The sequence below is a fragment of the Pongo pygmaeus genome, chromosome 6 (genome assembly GCF_028885625.2).
Source record: "Pongo pygmaeus isolate AG05252 chromosome 6, NHGRI_mPonPyg2-v2.0_pri, whole genome shotgun sequence".
Classification (NCBI taxonomy): Eukaryota; Metazoa; Chordata; class Mammalia; order Primates; family Hominidae; genus Pongo; species Pongo pygmaeus.
In genome coordinates this window covers 90,696,643-90,722,797 of record NC_072379.2, presented here as the reverse complement: position 1 = coordinate 90,722,797, position 26,155 = coordinate 90,696,643, and the positions used below count along the sequence as shown (strand labels likewise).

Sequence of the window (26,155 nt, the reverse complement as noted above, 5' to 3'; positions counted from 1 at the left end):
CTTGTCTGTCTCTGAATAAAGAATATTGGGCTCATAATGAGCATATCTCTCAGCATAACTGAGATGCTTTTTTATAGTGTGTGGACATGTTTTATGTGTGTGCATTAACATGCATATATTTATAAAATTGATCTGATTATCTCCACCTGATAATTTGCATTAAATTCCATGGAGGTTTCCCTTCTAACCTAAGATGATTATAGAGAGTGCAGTTTAACCTTTGTAAATCATCATTAGTGAAAGACATATGCTGTAGGCCAAACATGGGAGCTCATGCCTATAATCCCAGCACTTTGGGAGACCAAGGTGGGAAGATTTGATTTCAGCAGTTCAACACCAGCTTGGGCAACATAGTGAGACCCTCATCTCTACAAAAAATAAAAAATTAGTTGGGCATGGTAACGCATACCTATACTCCCAACTACTTGGGTGGCTGAGGTGGGAGGATCGCTTGAGCCTAGGAGGTCCAGGTTGCAGTGAGCCATGGTTGTACCACTGCACTACCACCCAGGCAACAGAACAAGACCCTGTCTCAAAAATAATAATAATAATAAGAAAAATAAGTATATGTACTGTAAAATAAAGCTTATCTTACCCTAAAGCCGTGTTGCTGTTCCATAATTATAATTGTTTGAATATGTTCTTTTGTGATTATATTAATTCCATTTCCCTCCTATTTTACAAACCTGAAGTCAACTATATTGTCTTCTCTATATTGTAGGCTTTATTGTAAGGCTTTGCAGAGGGTGCACAGGAAGCATGTAAAAACTTTAGTTAATAATAACAATAGTTACTAATTATTGCTGTGAGCCAGATCCTTGGTAAGTACTGTGTAAGTGGTATAAAAATCATTTTTCACAGCATCTGTATGTATGTATGCATTATCTCTACAGGGAAATGAGGCAGTTTAATTAGAAAGCAAAGAAACTTTTTTACTATTGCACAGCTAGGAAGTAGTTTGAACTCAGAACCAAAGCCTACATTCTTAAACACTATGTCAATACGTATTGCCTCTGTGTAAGTGCAAGAAATGAAAGGTAAAAATTATGTGAACAAATAAAGCATCAGGATAGCATTGGAATTTTACATATTTTCTACCTTCTTTGAGATTATTAGCTTTCCATTAGGAGATGGGTGCTTAGAATTATAGCTCAAAGAGACATCCTTCACTCTTGCTATTTCCTACTGGCTCCAGTAAAATAGTTGGAAACTGATACTGTTTGTCTTAAATGAAACAATATATTTGATAATATCTGAAAATTCTTTGTAAAATTTGTAAAGTACCACAGAGTTGTGAGATACTGTTAGAAAATGGGTTTGTCAGCGACCTGTGAGTCTTGTCATGTGTGCTGTTGTTGGCAGATAAACTGCTCAGGCATCTTATACTGACCTCCCTCAAGAGCCTTTCCTGATGTAGTTGTTGCCTGGTTGGTAACAATAAATTGTGTTTATAGGCTCCACTGGGCCATGATACAGGCTACAGAGCTATAGTGTTAGGGTGACATTTAAGACACCTAATTACTCCTCTGAAACTGGGCCCATATCTTGATACTTCCCTTCTTTCCCTCCCGAGCTCGCAGTGTCACGTTCGGATCATGAATGATATCTGTGTCTAATGTAAAGTGGTGACAGTCACAAGGAACCGTCTGATGTAACTCTTATCTAAGGAACATGGGGAAAATGTGGGCAAAAACTTTGTTCTTCAAAATAGATGATGGGAAAATTCACTAACTGCAATTTCTTTCTCTAAATATACCTGGCAAACCTGAAACACCCCCGTAACACCCAGCCTATCTTTCCCACATTTCTTAAACTGAGAATTATCACATTGGGACACTCATAGGTATAAAAAACACAAAATGGTTATGCTTTCTAATATTCACTAAGTGGCCTAAGTCCTTACCTAAAGAAGTTCATGCCCATCCCAAATGCTTTCAGATAGGTTGCCATCCCCATCTGCTTTTCCACCCTGTTCTTACAATTCCAGAACATCTTCGTGTTGCATATATACACTTGCTTTGACTTCTAGTAAAAATAGCAATTAATTTATCTAGATTGTTTATATGTTATTTTATACACCCTCATGACCCCAAGCCCCACCAAGAGCCCTACTAGGTGCTTCCAAATTTAAACAATTTTTTTTTCCAAACAATAAAATACAGCAGTTACTGAACTGTAGGGAATCTTATATCTTATCATCAGGAGGTGAGGCATTTGAAGACTCTATGCCTTATTATCTGTTAAGAATGGACACAAAGTGAAAATAAAATATTGGGTCAAGTTTTCAGTTGACAAAGTATTCAGAAATCTTGTGTGTTCTCATTTTAGCATGCTCCTTTTGATGCAATGATTATGGTGAACATCAGTTATTATGTGGATGAGAAAATTTTTCAGAATGAAGGAAGATGGAAGGTATGTTTGAATAAATATTTCATCTTTTTTCTCCTAATAATTTTATAGATAAAATATTTTTAAGTCTTCCCTATTTTCAGGGTTCAGAGAAGGTACGAGATATACCACTTCCAGAAGAGCTCATTTTCACTGTGGATGAGAAAATTTTAAATGACATCAACCAAGCTAAAGCCCAGTATCTCAGAGAGGTATATTTTTCACTTTTCTCTTAAATAATAATGATTTTTTCTTTTAACAACCATATGTAAAAATTTGGCTGTCATCCAAGCATGTCTGCACAAAACATTTTAAAATTATGCCTTTAACACCTTTAATTCTTTATGTCTGGTGATTACTTTAATGCAGGTGATAATTTGGTTCTCTTTGGTGTATTCTCCTTAGGTGATTTTTCACCGTTCTCATTTAATTCTTCTTGTTAGGCATCTGATCTACAGATTGCGGCTTATGCCTTTACATCTTTTGGCAAAAAGCTAACCAAGAACAAGATGCTTCACCCGGATACATTTATTCAGCTTGCACTTCAGCTGGCCTATTACAGACTTCATGGACAGTAAGGACCATTCAGTTTCTATTTTCACAGACTTGAAGTCCAAGGGTATATCTTTTTTTGTAGCTATTTCATCCTAACTCCTCAGTATTTTTGCTCACTTTTTTCCCAGCTGGTACTGTGTCCTATTTGTACTTCCATCAATAGAGTATTAGATTTCTGATCTGTGGTGGTTTCAGTTTTTCCTTGTTACTTTATCACAGTATCCACTTGATAACTTTTGACGTGTCTATTCTCATCTGAAAGAGGATTGGTCATTCTTTGGCATTCAGATCGCTTGGTTTTCTTGCAACGTCAGTTTTCTGATGGGTTCATGAAAAGTTGTGATTTTATAAATTATCCAGCCTTTACTCATTTTTAGAATAGGAGCAACATTAATGTTGTGACTTAATACATCCTAAGAAGAAGTAGAAGTCCCTCAATGTTGCTTTTTCATTGACAAATAAGTTATAATTGAACACATTTATCAGGTACATGTGATTTTTTTGATACATGCATAAATGTGTAATGGTCAAATCATGGTAATTGGGATGTCCACTGCCTCAACCATTTATTATGTCTTCATGTGGGGAACGTTCCAAGTCTTCTCTTCTAGGTATTTTGAAATATACAACAAATTATTGTTAACTATAGTCAACCTACTGTGCTATCGAACACTAGAAGTTATTCCATCTAACTGTACCATTATACCCATTAGCTAACTTGTCTTATTCTCCTCTCCCCCCTACTCATCCCAATCTCTGTTAACCACCATTTTACTGTCTACCTCCATGAGATCAATTTTTTTTAACTCCCATATATAGGTGAGAACCTGCAATATTTGTCTTTCTATTTCTGGCTTATTTCACTTAACAAAAAGTTATCCAGCCTTACCCATGTTGCTGCAAATGAAGGGATTTCATTCTTTTTTTTTTTTTTTTTTTGGCTGAGTAATATTCCATTGTGTATATATATCACATTTTCTTTTTTTTCTTTTTCTTTTTTTTTTTTTTTGAGTCAGAGTCTTGTTCTGTAGCCCAGGTTGGAGTGCAGTGGCATGGTCTTGGTTCCCTGCAACCTCCACCTCCTGGGTTCAAGCAATTCTCACTGCCTCAGCCTCCTGAGTAGCTGGGATTACAGGTGCCTGCCACCATGCCTGGCTAATTTTTATAGTTTTAGTAGAGATGGGGTTTCGTCGTGTTGGCCAGGCTGGTCTCTAACTCCTGAGCTCAGGTGATCTGTGTGCCTCGGCCTCCCAAAGTGCTGAGATTAGAGGTGTGAGCCACCACGCCCGGCCCACATTTTCTTTATCCATACATCTGCTGGACACTTAGGTTGATTCTATATCTTGACTATTGTAAATAGTGCTGCAATAAACATTGGAGTGCGGATATCTCTTTGATATATTGATTTCCTTTCTCTTGGATATATACCTAGCAGTGGGATCATCAGATTGTAGAGTAGTTCTATTTTTTTAGTTTTATGAGGCACTTTCAGACTGTTCGCCATAGTGGCTGTACTAATTTACATTTCCACCAACAGTGTATGAAGGTTCCCTTTTCTCCACATCCTTACTAGCATCTGTTATTACCTAACTTTTTGATAAAAGTGATTTTTAACTAGGGTGAGGTGATGTCTCATTGTAGTTTTAATTTGCATTTCCCGATGATTAGTGATGTTGAGCATTTTTCATATACTTGTTGGCTGTTTGTATGTCTTCTTTTGAGAAATGTCTATTAAGATCATTTGTCACCGGGCGCGTGGCTCACACCTGTAGTCCCAGCAATTTGGGAGGCCGAGATGGGCAGATCACCTGAGGTCAGGAGTTTGAGACCAGCCTGGCCAACATAGCGAAACCCTGTCTCTACTAAAAATACAAAAATTAGCCTGATGTGGGGGCACATGTCTGTACCTCTACCTACTCAGGAGGCTGAAGTACGAGAATCCCTTGAACCTGGGAGGCAGAGGTTGCAGTGAGCTGAGATCGTGCCACTGCACTGCAGCCTGGGCAACAGAGCAAGACACTGTCTAACAACAACAAAAAAGATTATTTGTCCATTTTAAATCAGATAAATTTGTGTGTTGCTATTGAGTTTTTTAAGTTCCTTATAAATTATGATTATTAATTTCTTGGGAGATGGATAGTTTGCAGATATTTTCTCCCATTCTGTGGGCTGCCTCTTCACTTTGCTGATTATTTCCTCTGCAGTGCAGAAGCTTTTTAACTTCATATGATCCCATTTGTCCATTTCTGCTTTGGCTTCCATGCTTGTAGGGTATTACTCAAGAAATATTTGCCCAGTTCAGTGTCTTACAGAGCTTCCTCAATGTTTTCTTTTAGTAGTTTTATAGTTTCAGGTCTTATATTTAAGCCTTTAATCCATTTTGATTTGAATTTTGTACACGATAAGAGATAGTGGTCCAGTTTCATTCTTCTGCATATGGATATCCAGTTTTCACGGAGCCATTTATTGAAGAGCCTGTCCTTTCCTTTGCTGAAAAGGAGATGCCTGTAAATACCCGGATTTATTTCTGGGTTCTCTATTCTGTTCCATTGGTCTGTATGTCTGTTTTTATGCCAGTCATGCTGTTTTGGTTACTATAGTTTTGCGGTATATTTTGAAGTTAGGTAATGTGATACCTCAAGCTTTTTTTTTTTTTTCCTGAGATTGCATTGGCTGTTCTGGGTCTTTTGTGGTTCCATATGAATTTTTGGATTTTTTTTCCTATTTTTGTGAAGAATATCGTTGGTATTTTGATAGGAATTTCATTGAATCTGTAGATTGCTTTGGGTAGGACAGACATTTTAACAATATTAATTCTTCTAATTAATGAACATGGGCTGTCTTTCCATATTTTGGTTTCCTCTCTCTTTCATCAGTGTCTTATAGTTTTCCTTGTATAGATTTTTTTTACCTTTTTGGTTGATTCCTAGGTATTTTATATTCTTTGTAGCTATTGTAAATGGGATTGCTTTCTTGATTTGTTTTTCAGATTGTTTGCTTTTGGCATATAGAAATGCTACTGATTTTAATATGTTGATTTTATATCTTGCAACTTTACTGAATTTGTTTATCATTCTAATGGCTGTTTGTTGGTGTTTTAGTATTAGATCATGTCATCTGCAGACAGGACAATTTGACTTTTTCCTTTGCAATTTGAGTGCTCTTTATTTCATTCTCTTCTAATTGCTTTGGCTAGGACTTCCAATACTATGTTGCATAAAAGTGGTGAAAGTAGGCATCTTTGTCATGTTCTAGATCTTAGAGGAAAGTCTTGCAATTTTTCCATGTTCAGTATGATGTTAGCTCTGGATTTGTCATATGTGGCTTTTATTGTTTTGATGTATATTTCTTCTTTACTGAGTTTGTTGAAAATTTTTTTTTTATCATGAAGTTATGTTTAATTTTATCAAATGCTTTTCAGCATCTATTGAAATGATTATATGGTTTTTGTCTTTTATTCTGTTGATGTGATGTATCATGCTTATTAATTTGCGTATGTTGAACCATCTGAATCCCACTTAATCATGGGGAGTGATCTTTTTAATGTGCTATTGAGTTCAGTGTGCTATTATTTTGTTGAGGATTTCTGCATCTGTGTTCATCTGGGATACTGCTCTGTAGTTTACTTCTTTAGTTGTGTCCTTTTCTGGTTTTGGTGTTAGGATAATGCTGTCTTCATAGAATGAGATTGAAAATATTCTGCCCTCTTCAATTTTTTGGAATAGTTTGAGTATAATTGGCATTAGTTCTTTTTTTAAAGGTTTATTAGAATTCAGCAGTGAAGCCATCAGGTCCTAAGCTTTTTCTTAATGGGAGACTTTTTATTGCTTCAATCATATTACTTGTTATTGGTCTGTTTAGGTTTTCTATGTCTTTATGTTTCAATCTCAGGTTGTATGTGTCCAGGAATTTATCCATTCCTTCTAGGTTTTCCAATTTGTTGGCATATAGTTACTCATAATAGTGTCTAATGATCCTTTATATATCTGTGGTGTTGGTTACCATATCTCCTTTCATCTCTGAATTTATTTATTTGAGTCTTTTCTTTTTTCCTTATTCTACCTACAGGTTTGTCAATATTGTTTATCTTGTCAAAAAATTAACTTTTGGAGCTCTTGTAAAAGTTCAGAATGCTTACTGTTGTGGACTGGGAGTGTCTACAACGAAAGGATACCCTGGCTGCGTGGGAAGGCTGGCTAGGGCTTCATAGCCTCATGGACTCATGGAGCATGCTTCCTACACCGTAATACTGCTGAACAACCTCTTTGATTTGGTGTCTTTTTTGGCTGAGATGAAGAGTGATCACTGAGTTTTGTTCACTGGGGATTGCTAACCCCATCTCTACCCATTGTCTCTGGCTGCCTTTAGGATTTTTTTTTACCCTATAGGCAAAGATGCTTCCCTTAGGTTGAAGCAGGAATGATTTTTCAGTGAAGGAACCCAGCATGGAGATAAGGGTGTCTGTCTGCCTTGATCTCACTTCTTTCAGTGTAGTATTGTGAGTCCATGGGAGTTTTTCCACATGCGGCCTGGCAGCTTGAGGGCGGGGTGTTGTGGATAGAGTGGTCTGTTTCTCTTACCTTCTGCTTGAAGTTTTTTGCTTTTCTCTGGCCCCTGGGATCATCACAGCCTCCATTTTGGTTTCTGGGATACTCCTGAGGATAATTGGTACTGGATAGTTGTTTTGGTTTTCTGTGGGGAAGAGTGAAGCCAGATTGCTTCTACTCTGCCATTGTGGTAACATGACTCCTCTCAGTTTTGCTTTTTTATCCAGTCTGAGAATATCTGTCTTTAAATATGTTATTTAGATAATGAAATTCAGTGTAATTATCAGTAAATTTGTGTTTAAGTTTACCATCTTGCTCTTTGTTTTCTAGCTATCCCATCTGTACTTTTTTCTTTTTCTTTTGAATTTTTAGAGCTTTAAAAAAATTGCTTCATTTTATTTCCAACATTAGCTATACTTTTTTTTTTTGTACAGTTGACCCTTCAACATCATGGAGGTTAGGGGTCCCCAAGCCCCCAGTGCATTAGAAAATCCAAGTGTGTGACCAGAAGTCTTACCAATAACATAAACGATTAACACACATTTTGGATATGTATTATATATTGTATTCTTACAATAAAGTAAACTAGAGAAAGGAAAATTTTGTTAAGAAAATCATAAGGAGGCTGGGCATGGTGGCTCACACCTGTAAACCCAGCACTGTGGGAGGCTGAGGCAGGCAGATTACTTGAGGTCAGGAGTTCGAGACTAGCCTGGCCAACATGGTAAAACCCCATCTCTATGGAAAATACAAAAATTAGCTGGGTATTGTGGTACATGCCTGTAATTCCAGCTACTCGGGAGGCTGAGACAGGAGAATTGCTTGAACCCAGGAGGTAGAGGTTGCAGTGAGCCAAGACCATGCCACTGCACTCCAGCCTGGGCGACAGAGCAAGACTTTGGCTCAAAAAAAAAAAGAAGAAAAGAAAAAAGTAAAAACCATAAGAAGGAGAAAATATATTTACTATTAATTAAGTGTCTCATCATAAAGGTCTGTAGCCTCATCTTCACCTTGAGTTAGGCAGAGGAGGAGTAGGAAGATGAGGGCTTGGTCTTGCTGTCTCAAGGGTAGCAGAGGTGGAAGAAAATTCCCATTTAAGTGGACCCACACAGTTTAAACCTTTGTTGTTCACAGATCAACTGTGGTTGCACTAGGGTTTACAAAATACTTTTTTAAAAATCATAGTCTACACAGTCAAATAATATTTTCCATTTTAAGTATGATGTAAGAAACTTAAAATAGAATGCCTCTATTTCCTTCTCCCATTCTTTGTGCTGCTATCATACGTTGTACTTCTATATGTGTTATAAACACAATACCCTTTAATATGTTTGTTAAGCAGTCCATTAATTTTTAATAAAATTTGCCTTTTTAAACATTTTTAAGTATATAATACAGTGGCATTAATTACATTCATAATGTTTTACAGCCTTCACCACTATTTTAAAAATTTTTTCATCACCACAAACAGTAACTCTGTGCCCCATAAGCAATAACTTTCCCATTCCTCAGTTCCTGGTTACCTCTAATCTCTTTGTCTCTATGAATTTGCCTGATCTAGATATTTCGAGTAAGTGGAATCTTACAATTTATCCTTTTGTGTCTGATTTATTTCACTTAGGATAATATTCTCAAGGTTCATCCATGTTGTAGAATCAAAACATCATTCCTATTTATGGCCGAATAACATTCCATTATTGGATGTATACCACATTTTGTTTATCCATTCATTTGTTGATAGATACTTATGTTGTTTCCACCTTTGGGCTATTGTGAATAATGCTGCTATGATCATTTATATGCAAGTATCTGTTTCAGTCCCCATTTTCAAATCTTTTGAGGAGTGGAATTGCTGGTTTGTATGATAATTCTGTAACTTTTTGAGGAACTGAGGAACTGCAAACTATTTTCCACGGTAGCTGTAACATTGTACATTTCCATGTCCTTGCCAACACTTATTTTCCCATGAAAAAAAAATAATAACTATCCTAGTCATTTGTGAAGTGGCGTAATTCCTTGTGGTTTTGATTTATAATTCTGTAATGACTTATGATGTTGAGTATCTTTTCATGCTTTTTCATTGGTCATTTATTTATCTTCTTTGACAAAATGTCTATTCAAGTCCTTCACATGTTTGTTAATTGGGTTGTTTCTCTTTTTGTTTTAGAATTATAGAAGTTCTTTATATTTTCTAGATATGAAACCTTTATCACATATATGACTTGCAAATATTTTCTCCCATTGTGCGGGTTCTTTTTTTGCTGTCATAATAGTATCCTTTGATGTACAAAGTTTTAAGTTTTTATGAAGTTCATCTATTTTTTTCTTTTGTTGCTTGTGCTTTTGGTGTCATATACAAGAAGTCATTGCCAAATTCAGTGTCATGAAGGCTTTTCCCTGTGTTTTCCTCTAAGATTTTTATAATTTTAGCTATTACTTTAGGTCTTTGACCCATTTTTGAGTTAATTTTTGTATATGGTGTAAGGTAAAGATCTGTATTGGAGTTCTTCAGAAAAGCAGAACCAATAGGCTTTTATACATATGGAATTTTACACTTGATAGACTACAGTATCATGCAAATACAACTTTTGTATATACTGGAAAACCAAAAACTTTGTGTTACTCACTTCATTGCAATATTCAGTTTGTTGTGGTGGTCTGGAACTGAGCCTGCCATATCTGTGAGGTATGCCTGTAGATGGACCATGTTTTTTCAGGTTTTTTCAGTCCAGTCTACCAATGTCTTTCTTTAATTGGAGAGTTACATTTGAAATTGTTTACATTCAAAATAATTACTGATAAGGAAGAACTTACTTCTACCCTTTAGTTATATGTTTTATTTAGGTCTTATATGGTTTTTGTTCCTTAATTATTCTATTACTACTCTTTTTATTGAATTTTTTAGTATGCCATTTTTATTTCTTTACTAGTTTTCTTCAGTGGGGTCAGGATTGCCTATCCTTGTAGTCCTGTGTTGATGTCTATGCATTTAAAGAAGTCACTTCCAGTTTTTATAGACTTCTTTCAGCAGGTAAGGACTCTCTCCTGCCTGGTCCCCGGGTGGACAGGACTGCCTCCAGAACTACAGTTGAGTGGGGCTGCAGCCAGGTCATGGGACTGCTTTTGTATTAGACAGTCAGCAGGCTGTTATGAGAGTGCAGGTTGGCATGGCTCCTACCCGGTCCCTGGACAGATGGGACTGTCTCTAGGACCACCATTGAGTAGGACTGGAGCTGGGTTAAAGGGCTGCTTCTGTGTCCACAATCAAATGCACAGTTTTGGTGGGTCTATTACTGGGGAACAGGTGGGTGTGATACCTTCCAGGTCCCTAGACAGATGGGACTTCCTCCAAGACTACACAGACAAACTACTCTAGTCTTGGCCTGGAGCCAAGACTCCAAGGTACCTCACTTCAAAGAGCTGCTCTTCTCTCCAGATCTTGACCCTCATATCCTGGCTGCTTTAACTGTTGCCCAAAGTAATTTATAGATTCAGCGCTATCTCCGTCAAGCTACTACTGACTTTCTTCACAGAATTAAAAAAAAAACAAACTACTTTAAATTTCATATGGAACCAAAAAAGAGCCTGTATAGCCAAAACAATCCTAAGCAAAAAGAAAAAAACTGGAGGCATCATGCTACCTGACTTCAAACTATACTACAAGGCTACAGTAACCAAAACAGAATGGTACTGGTACCAACACAGATATATAGACCAATGGAACAGAACAGAGGCCTTAGAAATAACACCACACATCTACAACCGTCTGATCTGTAACAAACCTGAGAAAAACAAGCAATGGGGAAAGGATTCCCTATTTAATAAATGGTGTTGGGAAAACTGGCTAGCCATTTGCAGAAAACTGAAACTGGTCCCCTTCCTTATAACTTCTACAAAAATTAACTTAAGATGGATTAAAGACTTAAACATAAGACCTACACCCATAAAAACTCTAGAAGAAAACCTAGGCAATATCATTCAGGACATAGGCATGGGCAAAGACTTCATGACTAAAACAACAAAATCAATGGCAACAAAAGCCAAAATTGACAAATGGGATCTAATTAAACTAAAGAGCTTCTGCACAGCAAATGAAACTATCATCAGAGTGAACAGGCAACCTACAGAATGGGAGAAAATTTTTGCAATCTAACCACCTGACAAAGGGCTAATATCCAGAATCTACAAGGAACTTAAACAAATTTACAAGAAAAAAACAACCCCATCAAAAAGTGGGCAAAAGATATGAACAGACACTTCTCAAAAGAAGACATTTATGTGGCCAACAAACGTTATGAAAAAAAGCTCATCACTGGTCATTAGAGAAATGCAAATCAAAATCACAATGAGATACCATCTCATGCCAGTTAGAATGGTGGTCATTAAAAAGTCAGGAAACAACAGATGCTGGAGAGGATGTGGAGAAATAGGAATGCTTTTACACTGTTGGTGGGAGTGTAAATTAGTTCAACCATTGCAGAAGACAGTGTGGCGATTCCTCAAGGATCTAGAACCAGAAATACCATTTGATCCAGCGATCCCATTGCTAGATATACACTCAAAGGATTATAAATCATTCTACTAAAAGATACATGCACACATATGTATATTGCAGCACTGTTCACAATAGCAAAGACTTGGAACCAACCTAAGTGCCCATCAATGATAGACTAGATAAAGAAAATGTGGCACATATACACCATGGAATACTATGCAGCCATAAAAGAGGATGAGTTCATGTCCTTTGCAGGGACACGGATGAAGCTGGAAACCATCATTCTCAACAAACTAACACAGGAACAGAAAACCAAACACCACATGTTCTCACTCATAAGTGGGAGTTGAACAATGAGAATACATGGACACAGGAAGGGGAACATCCCACACTGGGGGCTGTCATGGGGTGGGGGGCTAGAGGAGGGATAGCATTAGGAGAAATGCCTAATGTAGATTACAGGTTGATGGGTGCAGCAAACCATCATGGCACATGTATACCTATGTAATAAACCTGCACGTTCTGCACATGTATCCCAGAACTTTAAAGTATAATAAAAAAAATTCTGCAAAGCCTTCAAATAGATGTTTTTTAAATCCAGTTTTTGTTGTTGTTCCTAGCATTAAGACTGGCTTGCCAGAAGCTAGCTCATCATAGCTGGCATTGGAAATTTCACGCAGTATTTTTTTTTTATACAGAAGATATGTTCAAATCAGGTTCCAAATAAATTTTACACATTGCATTTGATTGATATACCTCTTAAGTCTTTTTTAAATATGGGAATCTTTTTCCTACCTTTCTCTTATTGTATTTGATTTGATGAAGAAACCGGGTCATTTATCCTGTAGAGTTTTCTGAATTTTCCTGATTGTATTCCCATGCTGATATTTAACATGTTGCTCAGTCTCCTGTATGTCTTGTAAACTGGTAGTTAGAGCTAGAGGATTGATAATATGCATCAGTTCTTATTTTGGTTATGTTTTACAATAATAAATCAAATAGTTAATGCTCTTTGCTTTCTACTCCATCTTTTAAGAGTGTGTTTACTTGTCAGCCAGCATCTATTATAAAAAGTTTACTCCCTGAATTTTTTACCTAACTTTTTAGTAGTCATTGAAGATCATTGCTAAGATTCATTATTTCATTTGAGGTTACAGTGGTAATATTTTATTACTCATTTTTACTGCTTTTATTTTTAATTTGCTTTCCTGAAAGAATGTTATTTTAGTGCTATTTAAAAATATTATTCACACTTTCTCCTTCACACTTTGAAGGGATACCATTTCACTCCAGAGAGACAGAAACACTGAACAGAAGAGGCTTGAAAACTGTTTGAGCCCTCCTAGTACCCACATTCAGAGACTTTTCACTCTCACTTTATTTGATCTCTTTGACTCCAAATTCTAACCAATAAGAAAGTAAGAGAGTTTTATACCTAAAATTGCTATATCATTCTCCAACCCAGGAAAACAGATATCACTCTGGGGAACTTCTTAAATTATACTTCTACTTTATTCTAGTCCTTCATGTTCTATATGGAGGCACTAAAGGTCAAGGACTCTGTATTACCTATTTCTGTGTAATAAATTACCCAAAAACGTAGTGGCTTAAAACACATACATTTTTTATATCACACATTTTGTGGGTCAGTAATTTTATATCACATATTTTGTGGGTCAGTAATTTTATATCACAATTTTGTGGGTCATTTTTTGTGATGCAGCTTAGTTGAGTAACTCTGACTTAATTAAGGTTTTTCATGAGGTTGTAGTCAGTATCAGCCAAGGCTGTTTTCATCTGCTCTCCTGAGGGTAGGTCCACTTCTCAGCTCACCCACGGGAACTAGTAGCATTCAGTTCCTCCCTAGCTGTTGTCCAGAGGGCCGCCCTCAGTTTTCTGCTGCTAGGGCCTCTCCATCGGGCAGCCCTCAGCATGGCAGCTGGCTTTCTTCAGACGAGAAATAAGAGAATAAGAGAGAGCTCTCTTTGTAACCTAATTTCAGATGTGATATCCCATCACTTGTGCTGTACTCTCCCCATTAGATGCAAGTCACTGTCTAGCCTGCGCTCAAAAGTGAGGGGTTACAGCAGATCATAAATAGCAGGAGGCAGGAATCACAGGGGCCATCTTAGAGGCTGTAATGTATATGACCTGATAGCAGCCATGCCTTTGAAACAGCCCACATTATCAGAGTATTTTTTGCTTTTTGGTATTGGAAATAGGCTCTTTTTGGTTGAAAGTCTCCAACCTATCTGTGTTAAAGGGCTTAGTCTCTGAACAAAGCTAGCTTTATTAGGCAACTATATGTGTAATGATATTAGAGCATTTTCTTTCTCATGATACACTCTTAATTTTTTCTTGTAGCCCTGGTTGTTGCTATGAAACAGCTATGACAAGATATTTTTATCATGGCCGTACAGAGACTGTGCGATCATGCACAGTTGAAGCAGTCAGGTGGTGCCAGTCCATGCAGGATCCTTCTGTCAGTGTGAGTATTGGAAAGGAAAAAAACTCACAAGATTTGTTTAATTGTTCTAAAGGAACCATGGTCTTTGAGTAACTAACTTCTTCGCTTAGTTTTCCTGGATCATTAAAATACTTTGGGACATCTTTTCTGAGGTTTTTAAAGCATTTGTTCATTCACCAGTGAAATGTGTAATTGGAAACCGGGAAGGCAGGAAAAGGATCCCATTTGCGTTATTTTCTAGGCAAAGGGTCTTCAGTACTTTAGGTATTTCAGGACTTCTAATCTACCTTTAGAACAACACCAATAAAGTGCAGAAATCCCAAGGTGCCGTTAAAAGGAAGGTTTTCTTGATGTGGTTGAATGTTTTTGAAATCACAGATTCTTGTTTCATATACTGGAACCAGGACAGTTGTATGCTTTGTTTCATACTCTTTTTTTGAAGAATTTAGGCAACAGCAAATTTCCTTCTCACTGTTATTTTAGTATTATATTTGTTTCTTTAGTTTTGCTAGATGTGGTTATATATGAGTGCCTGTATCTTAATTTTATAGAACTGCTTTATTGTCATTTGTTTAGTTATGCTTTCATTTTTGAAATATCGGTTGCTTTTATCTTTATACTTGTTAATGTCACTTCAGTGCTGCCCACAAGTTCATAGTTTCCTATTCCAGGAAAGAAATAAGAAGCAGGATATACAGGGAAGAATAGGCGATAGAATAACTGAGGGAAAGATATAGGAGTATGTGTTATAGATCTTCCTAGAAATCTTCTTTCCTCTCCCAAATTACCCCAATCCTAATTACAATGAGCTTAGGATTTTTTTCTAGTTGGGTTTTGCACAGTGTGTTATTGAAGTGTCTCTCGATTTTTAATACAGCTTCATGAGCGGCAGCAAAAGATGTTACAAGCTTTTGCAAAGCATAATAAAATGATGAAAGATTGTTCAGCTGGAAAAGGTACTTATGTTAAAATTTTTCTGACTTAAAAATCTCTCATGGTGAAAAATTTTTTTCTAACCTCAGATTTGGGGTTTCATTGCAGGATTTGATCGTCACCTTTTAGGTCTCTTACTCATAGCAAAAGAGGAAGGTCTTCCTGTTCCAGAACTCTTTACGGACCCGCTTTTTTCCAAAAGGTAATATAGTGTAGTGTTTTACAACTTCATCAATTGGCTTCTTTTTTTTTGTATATTAAATGCTTTTTAGAAACAATATAGGCATCTGTAGGCCTAGTAAAATGTTCTTTTATTGTGCCACACAGCGGAGGAGGTGGAAATTTTGTTCTCTCAACAAGTCTGGTTGGCTATTTACGAGTCCAGGGAGTGGTAGTTCCCATGGTACACAACGGTTATGGATTTTTCTACCATATCAGAGATGACAGGTGAGGCTTCTCTTTTTTATTCTTTCTGTGCTATAGAGTAAGAAAGCTATTACTTTTGTTATTTAAATGCCTTTCCTACACTGTGATTCTCATATTGCCATCTGTCACTTGCTACGTAAGTAACTATTTTTTCCACTTAGGCATTTAATGCATATTCATGTTTCTCTGTCCTGCTTTTGAGACACTTGTCAGATCAGTCCCTTAGGTGTCTTTATGCAGAACACTGTTTCAAGTCGATTCAGCAGTCATATCATCATCCTCAAAATCAGTACACCCATGAACATATTTTATTTGTACAAGGTATTTTATAGTAAGCTCAGATAAAATGTTTAAATATATGGTGGTTCATGTAGTCATAGACAATATTAATGAGATAGAGAAAAGAGATTGGGTAAATTATACTTTTTAAAACATGTTTTACCAATTCAGATGCAGTTCACTTGGGCTATGTGGAGTTTGACTTATGTTTATGGAAAGAATGAGAAAGAAAAGATCAAAACCTGGTATAAAAAACAGTAGTGGAGAACAAGATAAAATGAAAGTGATAGCAAGGCTTGTAAGGTCCTTATTTACAGTCTGGCAGTCTCTTTACAGGGGCCTTTCAAAGCATAGTTGGCTTCGTAAAAATTACGTGACTACATTTAGCACTATGTGAATAAGAAGAGGGCAGGCTTGGAGGCACTTCAGATAGAATGTGAAAAATTGGAATAGTAATATGCATGACATATTTCAGTTTCTAATACAATTGACCCTCGAACAACATGGGTTTGAACTGCATGGGTACACTTATATGCAGATTTTAAATAAATGAGAAAATTTTTTGGAGATTGAGACAATTTGAAAAAAACTCAAAACTGTGTAGCCTAGAAATATTCAAAAACTAAAGTATTCATGAATGCATAAAACATATACAGATACTAGTCTATTTCATCATTTACTACCATAAAATATACACAAATCTACTATAAAAAGTTGAAATTTATCAAAACATATGAACATAAGCCCTTACAGAATTTATATGATGCCATTTGGAGTCAAGAGAAATGTAAACAAATGTAAAGATGCAGTTTTCAATCATAATTGCATTAAATTAACTGTGGTACATACTGTACTACTATAATAATTTTGTAGCCACCTCATGTTGCTATTGTGGTGAGCTAAAGAGTTGCAAGTATCTCATTAAGATGTCATAATGCTAATCATCTCTGCATAAGCAGTTTGTCTCTTTAGCAGATCACAAAAAGTGATCTTTCGTGGTTCTATTCTCATGTATTTTTCATTGTGGGTAGTACAGTATTGTAAACATTGAATAATACCATGGGACCCATATGTAGTGCTTCTAGTGATACTGCAAGTGCTCCCAAGAAGCAGAGAAAAGTCATGACGTTACAAGAAGAGTTGATTTGCTTGATAAGTATCATAGATTGAGATCTGTAGCTGCATTTGCCCATCACTTCAACATAAATAAATCTAGTATAAGTACTATTTTTTTTTAAAAAAAAGGAAATTTGTGAAGCTATTGCTGCAGCTACACTGGCAGGCATTAAAACTTTGCCCTTTTTGCAAAATGTCTTTTGATCTCCAATTAAAAATGCAGCTTTTCTGTGGGTGCTATATTTTTTATAGCAAAAAAAAATGCCTTTTTTGCTATAAAAAGGCATACCTATAGACTACTATGATTCTAGAAAAAGCAAAGTTATTATATGACAACTTTAAAGGAAGGTGAAGGATCTAAAGCTGGAGAATTTAATGCCAGCAAAGGATAGTTTGATAATTTTAGAACGAGGTTTGGCTTTAAAAATGTCAAGATAACAGGAGAAGTGGACGCAGCAGACAAGTTCCCAGACACCATCAAGAAAATCACTGAGGACAAAGGATATCTGCCTGAACAGGTTTTTAATGCAGACAAATGTGCCCTATTCTGAAAAAAAAAATGCCACAAAGGACATTTGTTAGTAAGGAAGAGAAGTGTATTAGTCAGGGTTCTCTACAGGGACAGAACTAATAGGATATATAAGAAGTATATAAGAAGCATTAACTCACACGATCACAAGGTCCCACAATAGGCCAGCTGCAAGCTGAGGAGCAAGGAAGCCAGTTTGAGTCCCACAGCTGAAGAAGTTAGAGTCCAACGTACAAGGCCAGGAAGCATCTAGCACAGGAGAAAGATGTAGGCTGGGAGGCTAAGCCAGTCTAGTCTTTTCACGTTTTTCTGCCTGCTTTATATTCTGCCTGCACTGGCAGCTGATTAGATGGTGCCCTCCCAGATTAACGGTGGGTCTGACTTTCCCAGCCCACTGACTCAAATGTTAATCTCCTTTGGCAACACTGTCTCAGACACACCCAGGATCAATACTTTGCATCCTTCAATCAAATCAAGTTGACACTGAGTATTAACCATCACAAGAAGCAAGCATCAGGCTTTAAGGCAGAAAGGGATAGGCCAACACTACTGTTTTGTGCAAATGCAGTAGGGTTTATGATCAGGACTGCCTTTGTCTGTAAAACTGTTAACTTTGAGCCTTGAAGGGAAAAGATAAACATCAGCTGCTAGTTTACAAGAAGGCCTGGACAATGATAACCTTTTTTTTCTGGATTGGTTTCTTTGATGCTTTGTCACTGAAGTCAGCAAGTACCTAGCCTTTTAAAGTTGTTTTGATTTTGGACAGTGACCCTGGCCACCCAGAACCCCATGATTTAAACACCCAAGGTGTCAAAATGGTCTACTTGCCCCCAGACGTGTCTCTAATTCAGGCTCTAGATCGGGGGTCATAAGGACCTTTAAGGCTAATTACATGCAGGACTCAATAGAAAGGATTGTCACCAAGAATTGTCTTTTACCCCAATGGAAGAGAACATCATGAAAGTCTGGAAGGATTATACCATTGACAATGCCATTGTTGTTATAGAAGAAGTCATGAAAGCAGTCAAGCCCAAAACAATAAATTTCTACTAGAGAAAACTATGTCCAGATATACATGATTTCACAGGATTTACGACAGAGGCAGTCTAGGAAATCATGAAAGAGATTGTTGATATGGCAAAAAAAAGTGGAGGGTGAAGGATTTCAAGGTATGGATGTTGGGCCAGTTTCAGTGGCTCATGCCTGTATTTCCAGCAGTTTGGAAGGCCAAGGTGGGAAGATTGCTTGAGGCCAGGAGTTTGAGACCATCCTGAGCAATATAGTAAGACCTCATCTCTATTAAAAAATTTAAAAAATCAAGCACTAATAGTCACCACACCAGAGGAATTAACAGAAGGTGACTTGAAGGAGATGAGTGCTTCTGAACCAGAGCCAAATGACGAGGAGGAAGACATAGTAGAAGCAGTGCCAGAACTGATGTTAGATAATCTCACAGAAGCGTTCTGATTATTCAAGACTGTTTTTGATGGCTTTTATGACATGCACTGGACCCTTCTATGATAGGAGCATTGAAATAAAGCAAGTGGGGCAAGGGTTGGTACAGTATAGAAACATTTTTAGAGAAATGAAAAAGCAAAAAGATAGAAATTACAATGTATTTACATAAAGTTACACTGAGTGTGCCAGCCTTCCCTGCCTCTCCTTTCATCTCTTCTACCCCAAGACTAGACCACTGCATTTTAAGTGTATTACATGCTGATTGTAAAAAAAAAAAAAGTTGTTAAATATAAAAACTACACAAGAACAAAGTTATCTACATTTCCATTACATGGCATAAGACTATAATTATATGATGCTCCCAACCTATAATGTATGTAGATTATATATTTACACTGTAAATATTTGTGTCCTTTTTTGTGAATTTCATTCTTGCTTATTATTTCAAGCAGTTTCCAATGCCATTAAGTATGCTTTGAGATATTTTGTTGGTTGTCTAATTTCCAGTCTTAGGATTCCTATGATTTATCTAACTGCTTCTCTACTATTTTGTTTTTCCATCATTACAAATAATGTATAAGGTTATAAATGTATCCTTTCTCATTTCATCACACCATTGCCAACTCTAGTTATTATAAAAATTCTGTGGGCTAGGCGTGGTGGCTCATGCCTGTAATCCCAGCACTTTGGGAGGCCAAGGTGGGTAGATCACTTGAGGCCAGGAGTTCAAGACCAGTCTGGCCAACATGGTGAAACCCCATTTCTACTAAAAATACAAAAATTAGCTGGTGTGGTGGCACACACCTGTAGTCTGAGGTACTTGGGAACCTGAGGCACGAGAATTGCTTCACGCTGGGAGATGGAGGTTGCAGTGAGCTGAGATCATGCCACTGCACTCCAGTCTGGGCAACAGAGCGAGACTGTTTCTCAAAAAAAAAAAAAACGTCTTTTACCCATTTGATAGGCGAAAAATAACATAAATTACTTGTTTACCTATGAAGTAAAACATGTTTTCATTGTTTTTGGCATTGTGTTTCTTTCATGAATTGTCTGTACATGTAGGAAAGGCTGTTCTTTAGAAAGATAACAGAAATTTTTTTTAAAAATTGACACTTGAATAAGAATGGTTAATCTGTGGAGAGAAACATGTTTAGCTGCTGCTAAATATCTGGGAATTCTATGCCCAGTGTAGCTGGAGAATGATTCGTGATCATGAATCACTAGGTGAAAACAAGGCAGGACTTCCTAAAGATTTCTCTATTACTTTTCTGCAAATATAATCCACTCAGACATTGGTTTCATCATTATATACTGGGCTAGAGCACGTTCTTATTTTTATTTCTTTTTGTTTAACTTAAAGCACACGTTGAAGACATAATTTACTCTTTTTTTTAAGTGATGTGAAAATTGCATGGATTTCCAGAAGCATTACATTGCACATTTTAATTTTGAGCCTAATTCATATTTCACTATAGAAACTTCTCTCTGTAAAGTGGAAGACTAGCTCTAAGTCAGGCTTCTCGCCTATTTATTTCAGCTTCCAAGGGCCACTTTTCTCACTTGCCAGATCTGGGATTTCTTATTAGGAGTATCTCGAGAAAGATGGTGGAAGGCATGACTTGATCCCAAGAGTTTCTCTTTTTGACTCCTAGAAATAGCCTTTCTCACCTATTATCCTTCTCTCCCTTTTTTTTCAAACTTTCTTCAAGTACTATACTCTTTAAAAACAGTTTAAATTTCATTAAAAACTATAGCATGAATTCATATTCCAACTCATTCCAGTAGCACTTTAGGAAGGACTTTTCTAGGAAGGAGGTTTTTTGTTCTGTTTTAAACGTAGTAAGACCTAGCTTCAGAGCACTCTAGGGCTCTAGCTAATTTGTTCCCCTTTGTCCCTAGGCTCTAGTCATCTAATGAATGAGGTGTTTCTTAGCATTATCTACAGATATGGCTTTACCTTCAATTGTGTCAGGTTACATTTACCTAATGTCAGCAAGACTTCACATTTCATGTATGAATATCCAGATGAAATAAAGTCCTGGTTGTATTCACCATCACTATTTGGAGCCTTTTGTGTAATCATTAATCATTATTTATGCTTCACAGGTTTGTTGTGGCCTGTTCAGCCTGGAAATCCTGTCCCGAGACTGATGCGGAAAGGCTAGTTCAGCTGACTTTTTGTGCTTTTCATGATATGATACAGCTGATGAACTCTACTCATCTTTAGAGATGAATCATCTATTAAGCACTTACCAAAACATATCATTAAACTGAGTGCTGGGAATGAGTTGGTAATATGAGATGGGAAGGAATGTTGACTTGCTAACATTCCTTTAACAAGTTAAGAAAACTTGTTAAATGTAGAAATTAGTAGAATCATGCTCTCTAAATTTATTCTGCCATAGAAGGTAGAAATATTTTTAAGCTCCTCTGATGCAGCAGCAATGCAAATTATGACATAGTGAATATAGAACTATGCAGTATTTAAGCCTCAACAATCCAAATCTACAAATTTTAACAATGCAAGTCTTACTCTAATTTTTAAGTATTTTTGTTGATACTTACATGGGTTATAAATCCTCTCTCTGGACATCAATGTAGAGTCCATCTTTCAAGCACTTTAATTTTTTTAGCTGCCAAAGGGTATGAATTACATTATTGTATGCTAATTTCCCTGAAATTAATGCCTTCTATGTTCACCACAGGGATACAAGCCTGTTATGTTTGATGGGAAAGACCACTACAATTTAATGGTGATCTAAAATAACTTTTTTGGGCTGGGTGCAGTGGCTCATGCCTATAATCTTAGCACTTTGGGAGGCCAAGGTAGGAGGACTGCTTGAAGCTAGGAGTTTGAGACCAGCCTGGGCAACAGGGTAAGGTCCTGTCTCTACAAGATCAAAAAATTAGCTGGGTATGGTGGTGCATGTGTGCCTGTAGTCCAAGCTACTTTGAAGGCTGAGACAAGAGGATCGGTTGAGCCCAGGAGGTTGTGGCTGCAGTGAGCTGTGATGGTGCCCTTATGCTATAGCCTGGGCAAGAGAGTGAGACCCTGTCTCAAAAAAAAAAAAATAACTCTTTTGAAGAAACAGACAAATTAGGTAGTAGTATGGCATGTATACCCTCTATCACACACACATAAAACCATAACAAAATTCATTGTGGTGTATTATAGTTTTGTGAATAGAAAAATAAAGCACTTATATTTAAATTTGTTACAGTGATTTTTAAAGGATTAATGTTGAATCAGATTATCAGAATTTTCTCCTTCTCGCTGTTCAGTTTTGTAGTTTTTACTCTCAAAAAATGAAATTCTCAAAATTCTATAGCTTTTTGTTTTATGTTTCAATAAATGATTCATTCCTGTTTGCTTTTCTTGTGCTTTTTGACCTCAGTTATATATTGCTGTGTAATTAACCATCCAAAACTTAGTGTCTTGTATCCGTTTATTGTTTCTCATTACTTTGTCAGTTGATTGATAACAGCTAGACAGTTCTTCTGCTCATCTTGCCTGTGTTTATTTGTACAGCTATAATCATCAGGCAGCCAGGACTGAGGCTGGAAAGTTTAAGATCACCTCACCAACTATCTGTAAATTTGGTGGCTGGGACTGTCTCTCCTGACATGGTCTCTGATCATCCAGTATTCAGAATTGAGCTTCCTTACTTGGTAGTGAGAGTGTTCTGAGAGGGGAAGATCCCTTGAGGCCTAGGCCCTGAAGTCACATGCCATCACTTGGCTGCATTTTGTTGATTAAACCAAGTCACAAGGGAAGTCCAGATTCAAGGAGTGGGGAAAAAGTAATATCTTGATAAGAGAAAGTCACTTTGTAAACGAGTGGGCACAGAGGGCACGATTATGGGTACTATAGCAGTCTGCCAGACATTTTAATATATGTAAAGATTACATCATACTCAGGGTACTGATTCTGTACATCCCTTTTAAAAGACATGTATGCTCTGAATTTGATGAGACTGGTTTATTACTAACAGTTAAGCCCTTTACGCTGTGCCAGCCTCTGTCCTGAAAAGCACCAGTACTATTTCTCTGTGAAAACATTCAGAGTTGGCTTCTGTGGCATTTGATACATTTCTTCACAGTTGGTATAGAAAAGGAAGATAAGATCTGAACTAAGAACCTTTTCCCCTCACTGTAGTGGAGGGTTTTAAACTAGATAGCGAGGGCATTTAGAATCATTTGGTTGGTTTATAAGTACAGGTTGAGCATCCCAAATCTGAACACCAGAAATGCTCCAAAATCCAAAACATTTTGAGTGCTGACATAAGGAAATGCTCATTGGAACATTTAGGATTTCTGGACTTGGGATGCTTAGCCAGTGAGTATAATGCAAATATTCTGAAATATGAAACACTTCTGATCCCAAGCATTTTAGATAAGAATACTCAACCTATAATGTGTATTGAGTTGGGTATTTTGGAAACTGCATCACCTGCACAGAAACCTCCTCTCACTCACACCTCACCACTTTTCCTAACTTGCCTGATATGAATAATCACCTAGAGTGCATTTTAAAAAACAGATTCCTGGGCCTCAACCCAGACCTACTGAGTCAATTATTTTGTTTAGGAATAGATGTCCCATGATTCTGATCAGGCAAGTTTGGGAATCATTATACAGGAATAGGTCAAACACTACTTTGGGTCACTGCAGTAACGTACTTTTTGCCCCACTTTTGTCTTGGTTAATCTGAAATTTCATCCACTCACACAGTGGTCACGTTTGAAAAATTCTTTGGTAATATGGCTTATTACAGTTAGAAAAACTTTGGATAATTTACTGAATTTAACAACCTGATAGAGCGCTAAGAACTAATTTGTTGCAGAAAATTGTGGAGAAAACAAAGGGAAAATTATTGAAACATTTCAGTGTGGTTAGTTTCTAGGGGTTGTCTATAATATTTTTTGCTTTCCATTTAAACATACCTTTCCTGGTAGGAAAAACGGATATTCTGGGAAAAGTAGTCTATTTATAAAAGAGAACACAGTTGCTATAGAAACTCAGCATGTATCATTGATGTTTGATATTTGGAATTCTATTGATAATTGTACATTTTAAATTAATGAGTTTAAAACTTTAAAAAAATACTTAATGATAGGGCTCTTTCTTGCTTTATGGAACCGATATGTGCTTTCAGATTTAGCTAGTAGGGGCAATTTCATTTTCTCTTAATGTCGGATGATAAAGCTGGAAATTCATTCATTTAAAAAACTTTGATTCTACAATAGAATTATTTAGAAAATTACCAAGAGAGATGAGGCTATTGAACAATTTTTTTTCTTTTGTACTTGGGAAAATTATTCCCAAACTTTCCTGTCTACCCAACCCATTCAGGACCATAAGACCATTTCCCTATGTCTGTGGCTTCTGTATTTCTACGCCTGTACTGATCTTGAATTTTGTTCTTTTTCTGGATGTTTCTAATAACTTAGGGAGAGCCAGCCTGTTGTTTTAATACTTCATCAAGACAAGTGTCACTTCTAACTCTCAAATTTCAAATGCCGTAATAAACCCCAAATTGGGTTTTCTAAATTGATCTAGAATGAGATACACCTATGTTTTATGATGACAAACCAGAAACTTATTTTACAAGTCAGATAAAATTGTAGAATAATTTGAATTTATTTTTAAAATATACTGTAGCAAAAGTTCATAAGTTCTGTGTACCAGCCTGGACACTGACCATTGAAAAATAGATGCCTTTCTGTGCCAGCAGCTGCTGATGCGTGCCATGCTCCTTGACTCTCCCATTCTGAAACACCACTATTAAGTCTGCATTCTGGATGGTGGACAGGCGGTGAGCAATCACAATACAGGTGCGGCCTTCTCTGGCTTCGTCCAGGGCTTCTTGGACAACCTATTGATAAATCAGACAGACACCTTATCCCAAAAATTGTATAAATTAGTTTTAACATTCAAGTAAATTTGAAAATGTTACCATTCTAATCAACTTTTAATTTCTAATATCTTAGAATCTTTGAACTTTATGCATGTGTATTTTGTATAATCAACATTTAATCTACATAGTTATGTTCTGCTTTTTAAATATAACACAAATGGGTTCCCAGGCTGTAAAAAAAATCGTATTTAAATTTTCTAATCTTCTGTTTAACTAGTTCCCTTCTGAGTATTTTCCAGTTTTTCATTCCTAATGTGCTAAAAATGTAATTTGTGCAGCTTTTTTCTTTTGAATGCTTTACTTTAAAAAATATATAATCATTTTAGAAAATTTAGAATAAAATATTCCATTACTTCAAAATAACCACTATCGGCCAGGCAAGGTGGCTCACGCCTGTAATCCCAGCACTTTGGGAGGCCGAGGCAGGCGGATCACGAGGTCAGGATTCGAGACCAGCCTGGCCAACATAATGAAACCCTGTCTCTACTAAAAATACAAAAATTAGCTGGGCATAGTGGCAGGCACCTGTAGTCCCAGCTACTCGGGAGGTTGAGGCAAGAGAATCGCTTGAATCCAGGAGGCAGAGGTTGCAGTGAGCTGGATTGTGCCACTGCACTACAGCCTAGGCAACAGCGAGACCCCGTCTCAAAAAAATAAAAATAAAAACCACTATCTAACGTTCTGTGTTTTTCCCCCTGTGCTTGTGTGTGTTTTTTTCATGGTTGACAGCAAAATCCCTTCTATTTCATAAATTAAATAAGACATAAGTTGGGAGGCCACACAAACCTTTTCACTTTCAGTATCCAGAGCTGATGTAGCTTCATCCAACAGGAGGATTTGAGGTTGTCTGATGAGGGCTCGGGCAATAGCAATCCTCTGTTTTTGACCTCCTGAGAGCTGAGTCCCCTTATCTCCCACTCTTGTTTCATATTTCTGCAAGTTAACCAAGTTATAAATATGTTGAATGAACTGTTGCTTAACAGTTGACAGTTCTATTTACAAGAAAAACATTTAGAGTCAGTAACAGTTTCTATAACGTTGTTTC

The 26,155-nt window shown here is 36.8% G+C and overlaps 2 protein-coding genes across 4 annotated transcripts in view; one reads left to right on the top strand and one right to left on the bottom strand.

Annotated features, from left to right (window-relative positions):
* CROT (carnitine O-octanoyltransferase) overlaps nt 1–25,157 on the top strand; it is a 57,294-nt gene extending 32,137 nt beyond the window's left edge. For 2 of the 3 annotated variants that reach the window (XM_054496960.2, XM_054496961.2), the window contains exons 11-18: nt 2,329–2,412; nt 2,493–2,600; nt 2,832–2,962; nt 14,350–14,473; nt 15,330–15,408; nt 15,494–15,587; nt 15,713–15,832; nt 21,300–22,562. In XM_054496960.2, coding sequence (XP_054352935.1) covers nt 2,329–2,412; nt 2,493–2,600; nt 2,832–2,962; nt 14,350–14,473; nt 15,330–15,408; nt 15,494–15,587; nt 15,713–15,832; nt 21,300–21,420 — 861 coding nt within the window. In that variant the 3' untranslated portion in view covers nt 21,421–22,562. Of the gene's footprint in view, nt 1–2,328; nt 2,413–2,492; nt 2,601–2,831; nt 2,963–14,349; nt 14,474–15,329; nt 15,409–15,493; nt 15,588–15,712; nt 15,833–21,299; nt 22,563–24,927 lie in introns of those variants that run through there. The other variant, XM_063667652.1, reaches the window with a different exon arrangement.
* ABCB4 (ATP binding cassette subfamily B member 4) overlaps nt 22,555–26,155 on the bottom strand; it is a 77,822-nt gene continuing 74,221 nt past the window's right edge. Inside the window, exons 27-28 of the mRNA XM_054496959.1 lie at nt 25,897–26,043; nt 22,555–25,068 (exon numbers count right to left, since the gene is read on the bottom strand). Of these exons, the coding sequence (XP_054352934.1) occupies nt 24,862–25,068; nt 25,897–26,043 (354 nt within the window). The 3' untranslated portion in view covers nt 22,555–24,861. The remainder of the gene's footprint in view (nt 25,069–25,896; nt 26,044–26,155) is intronic.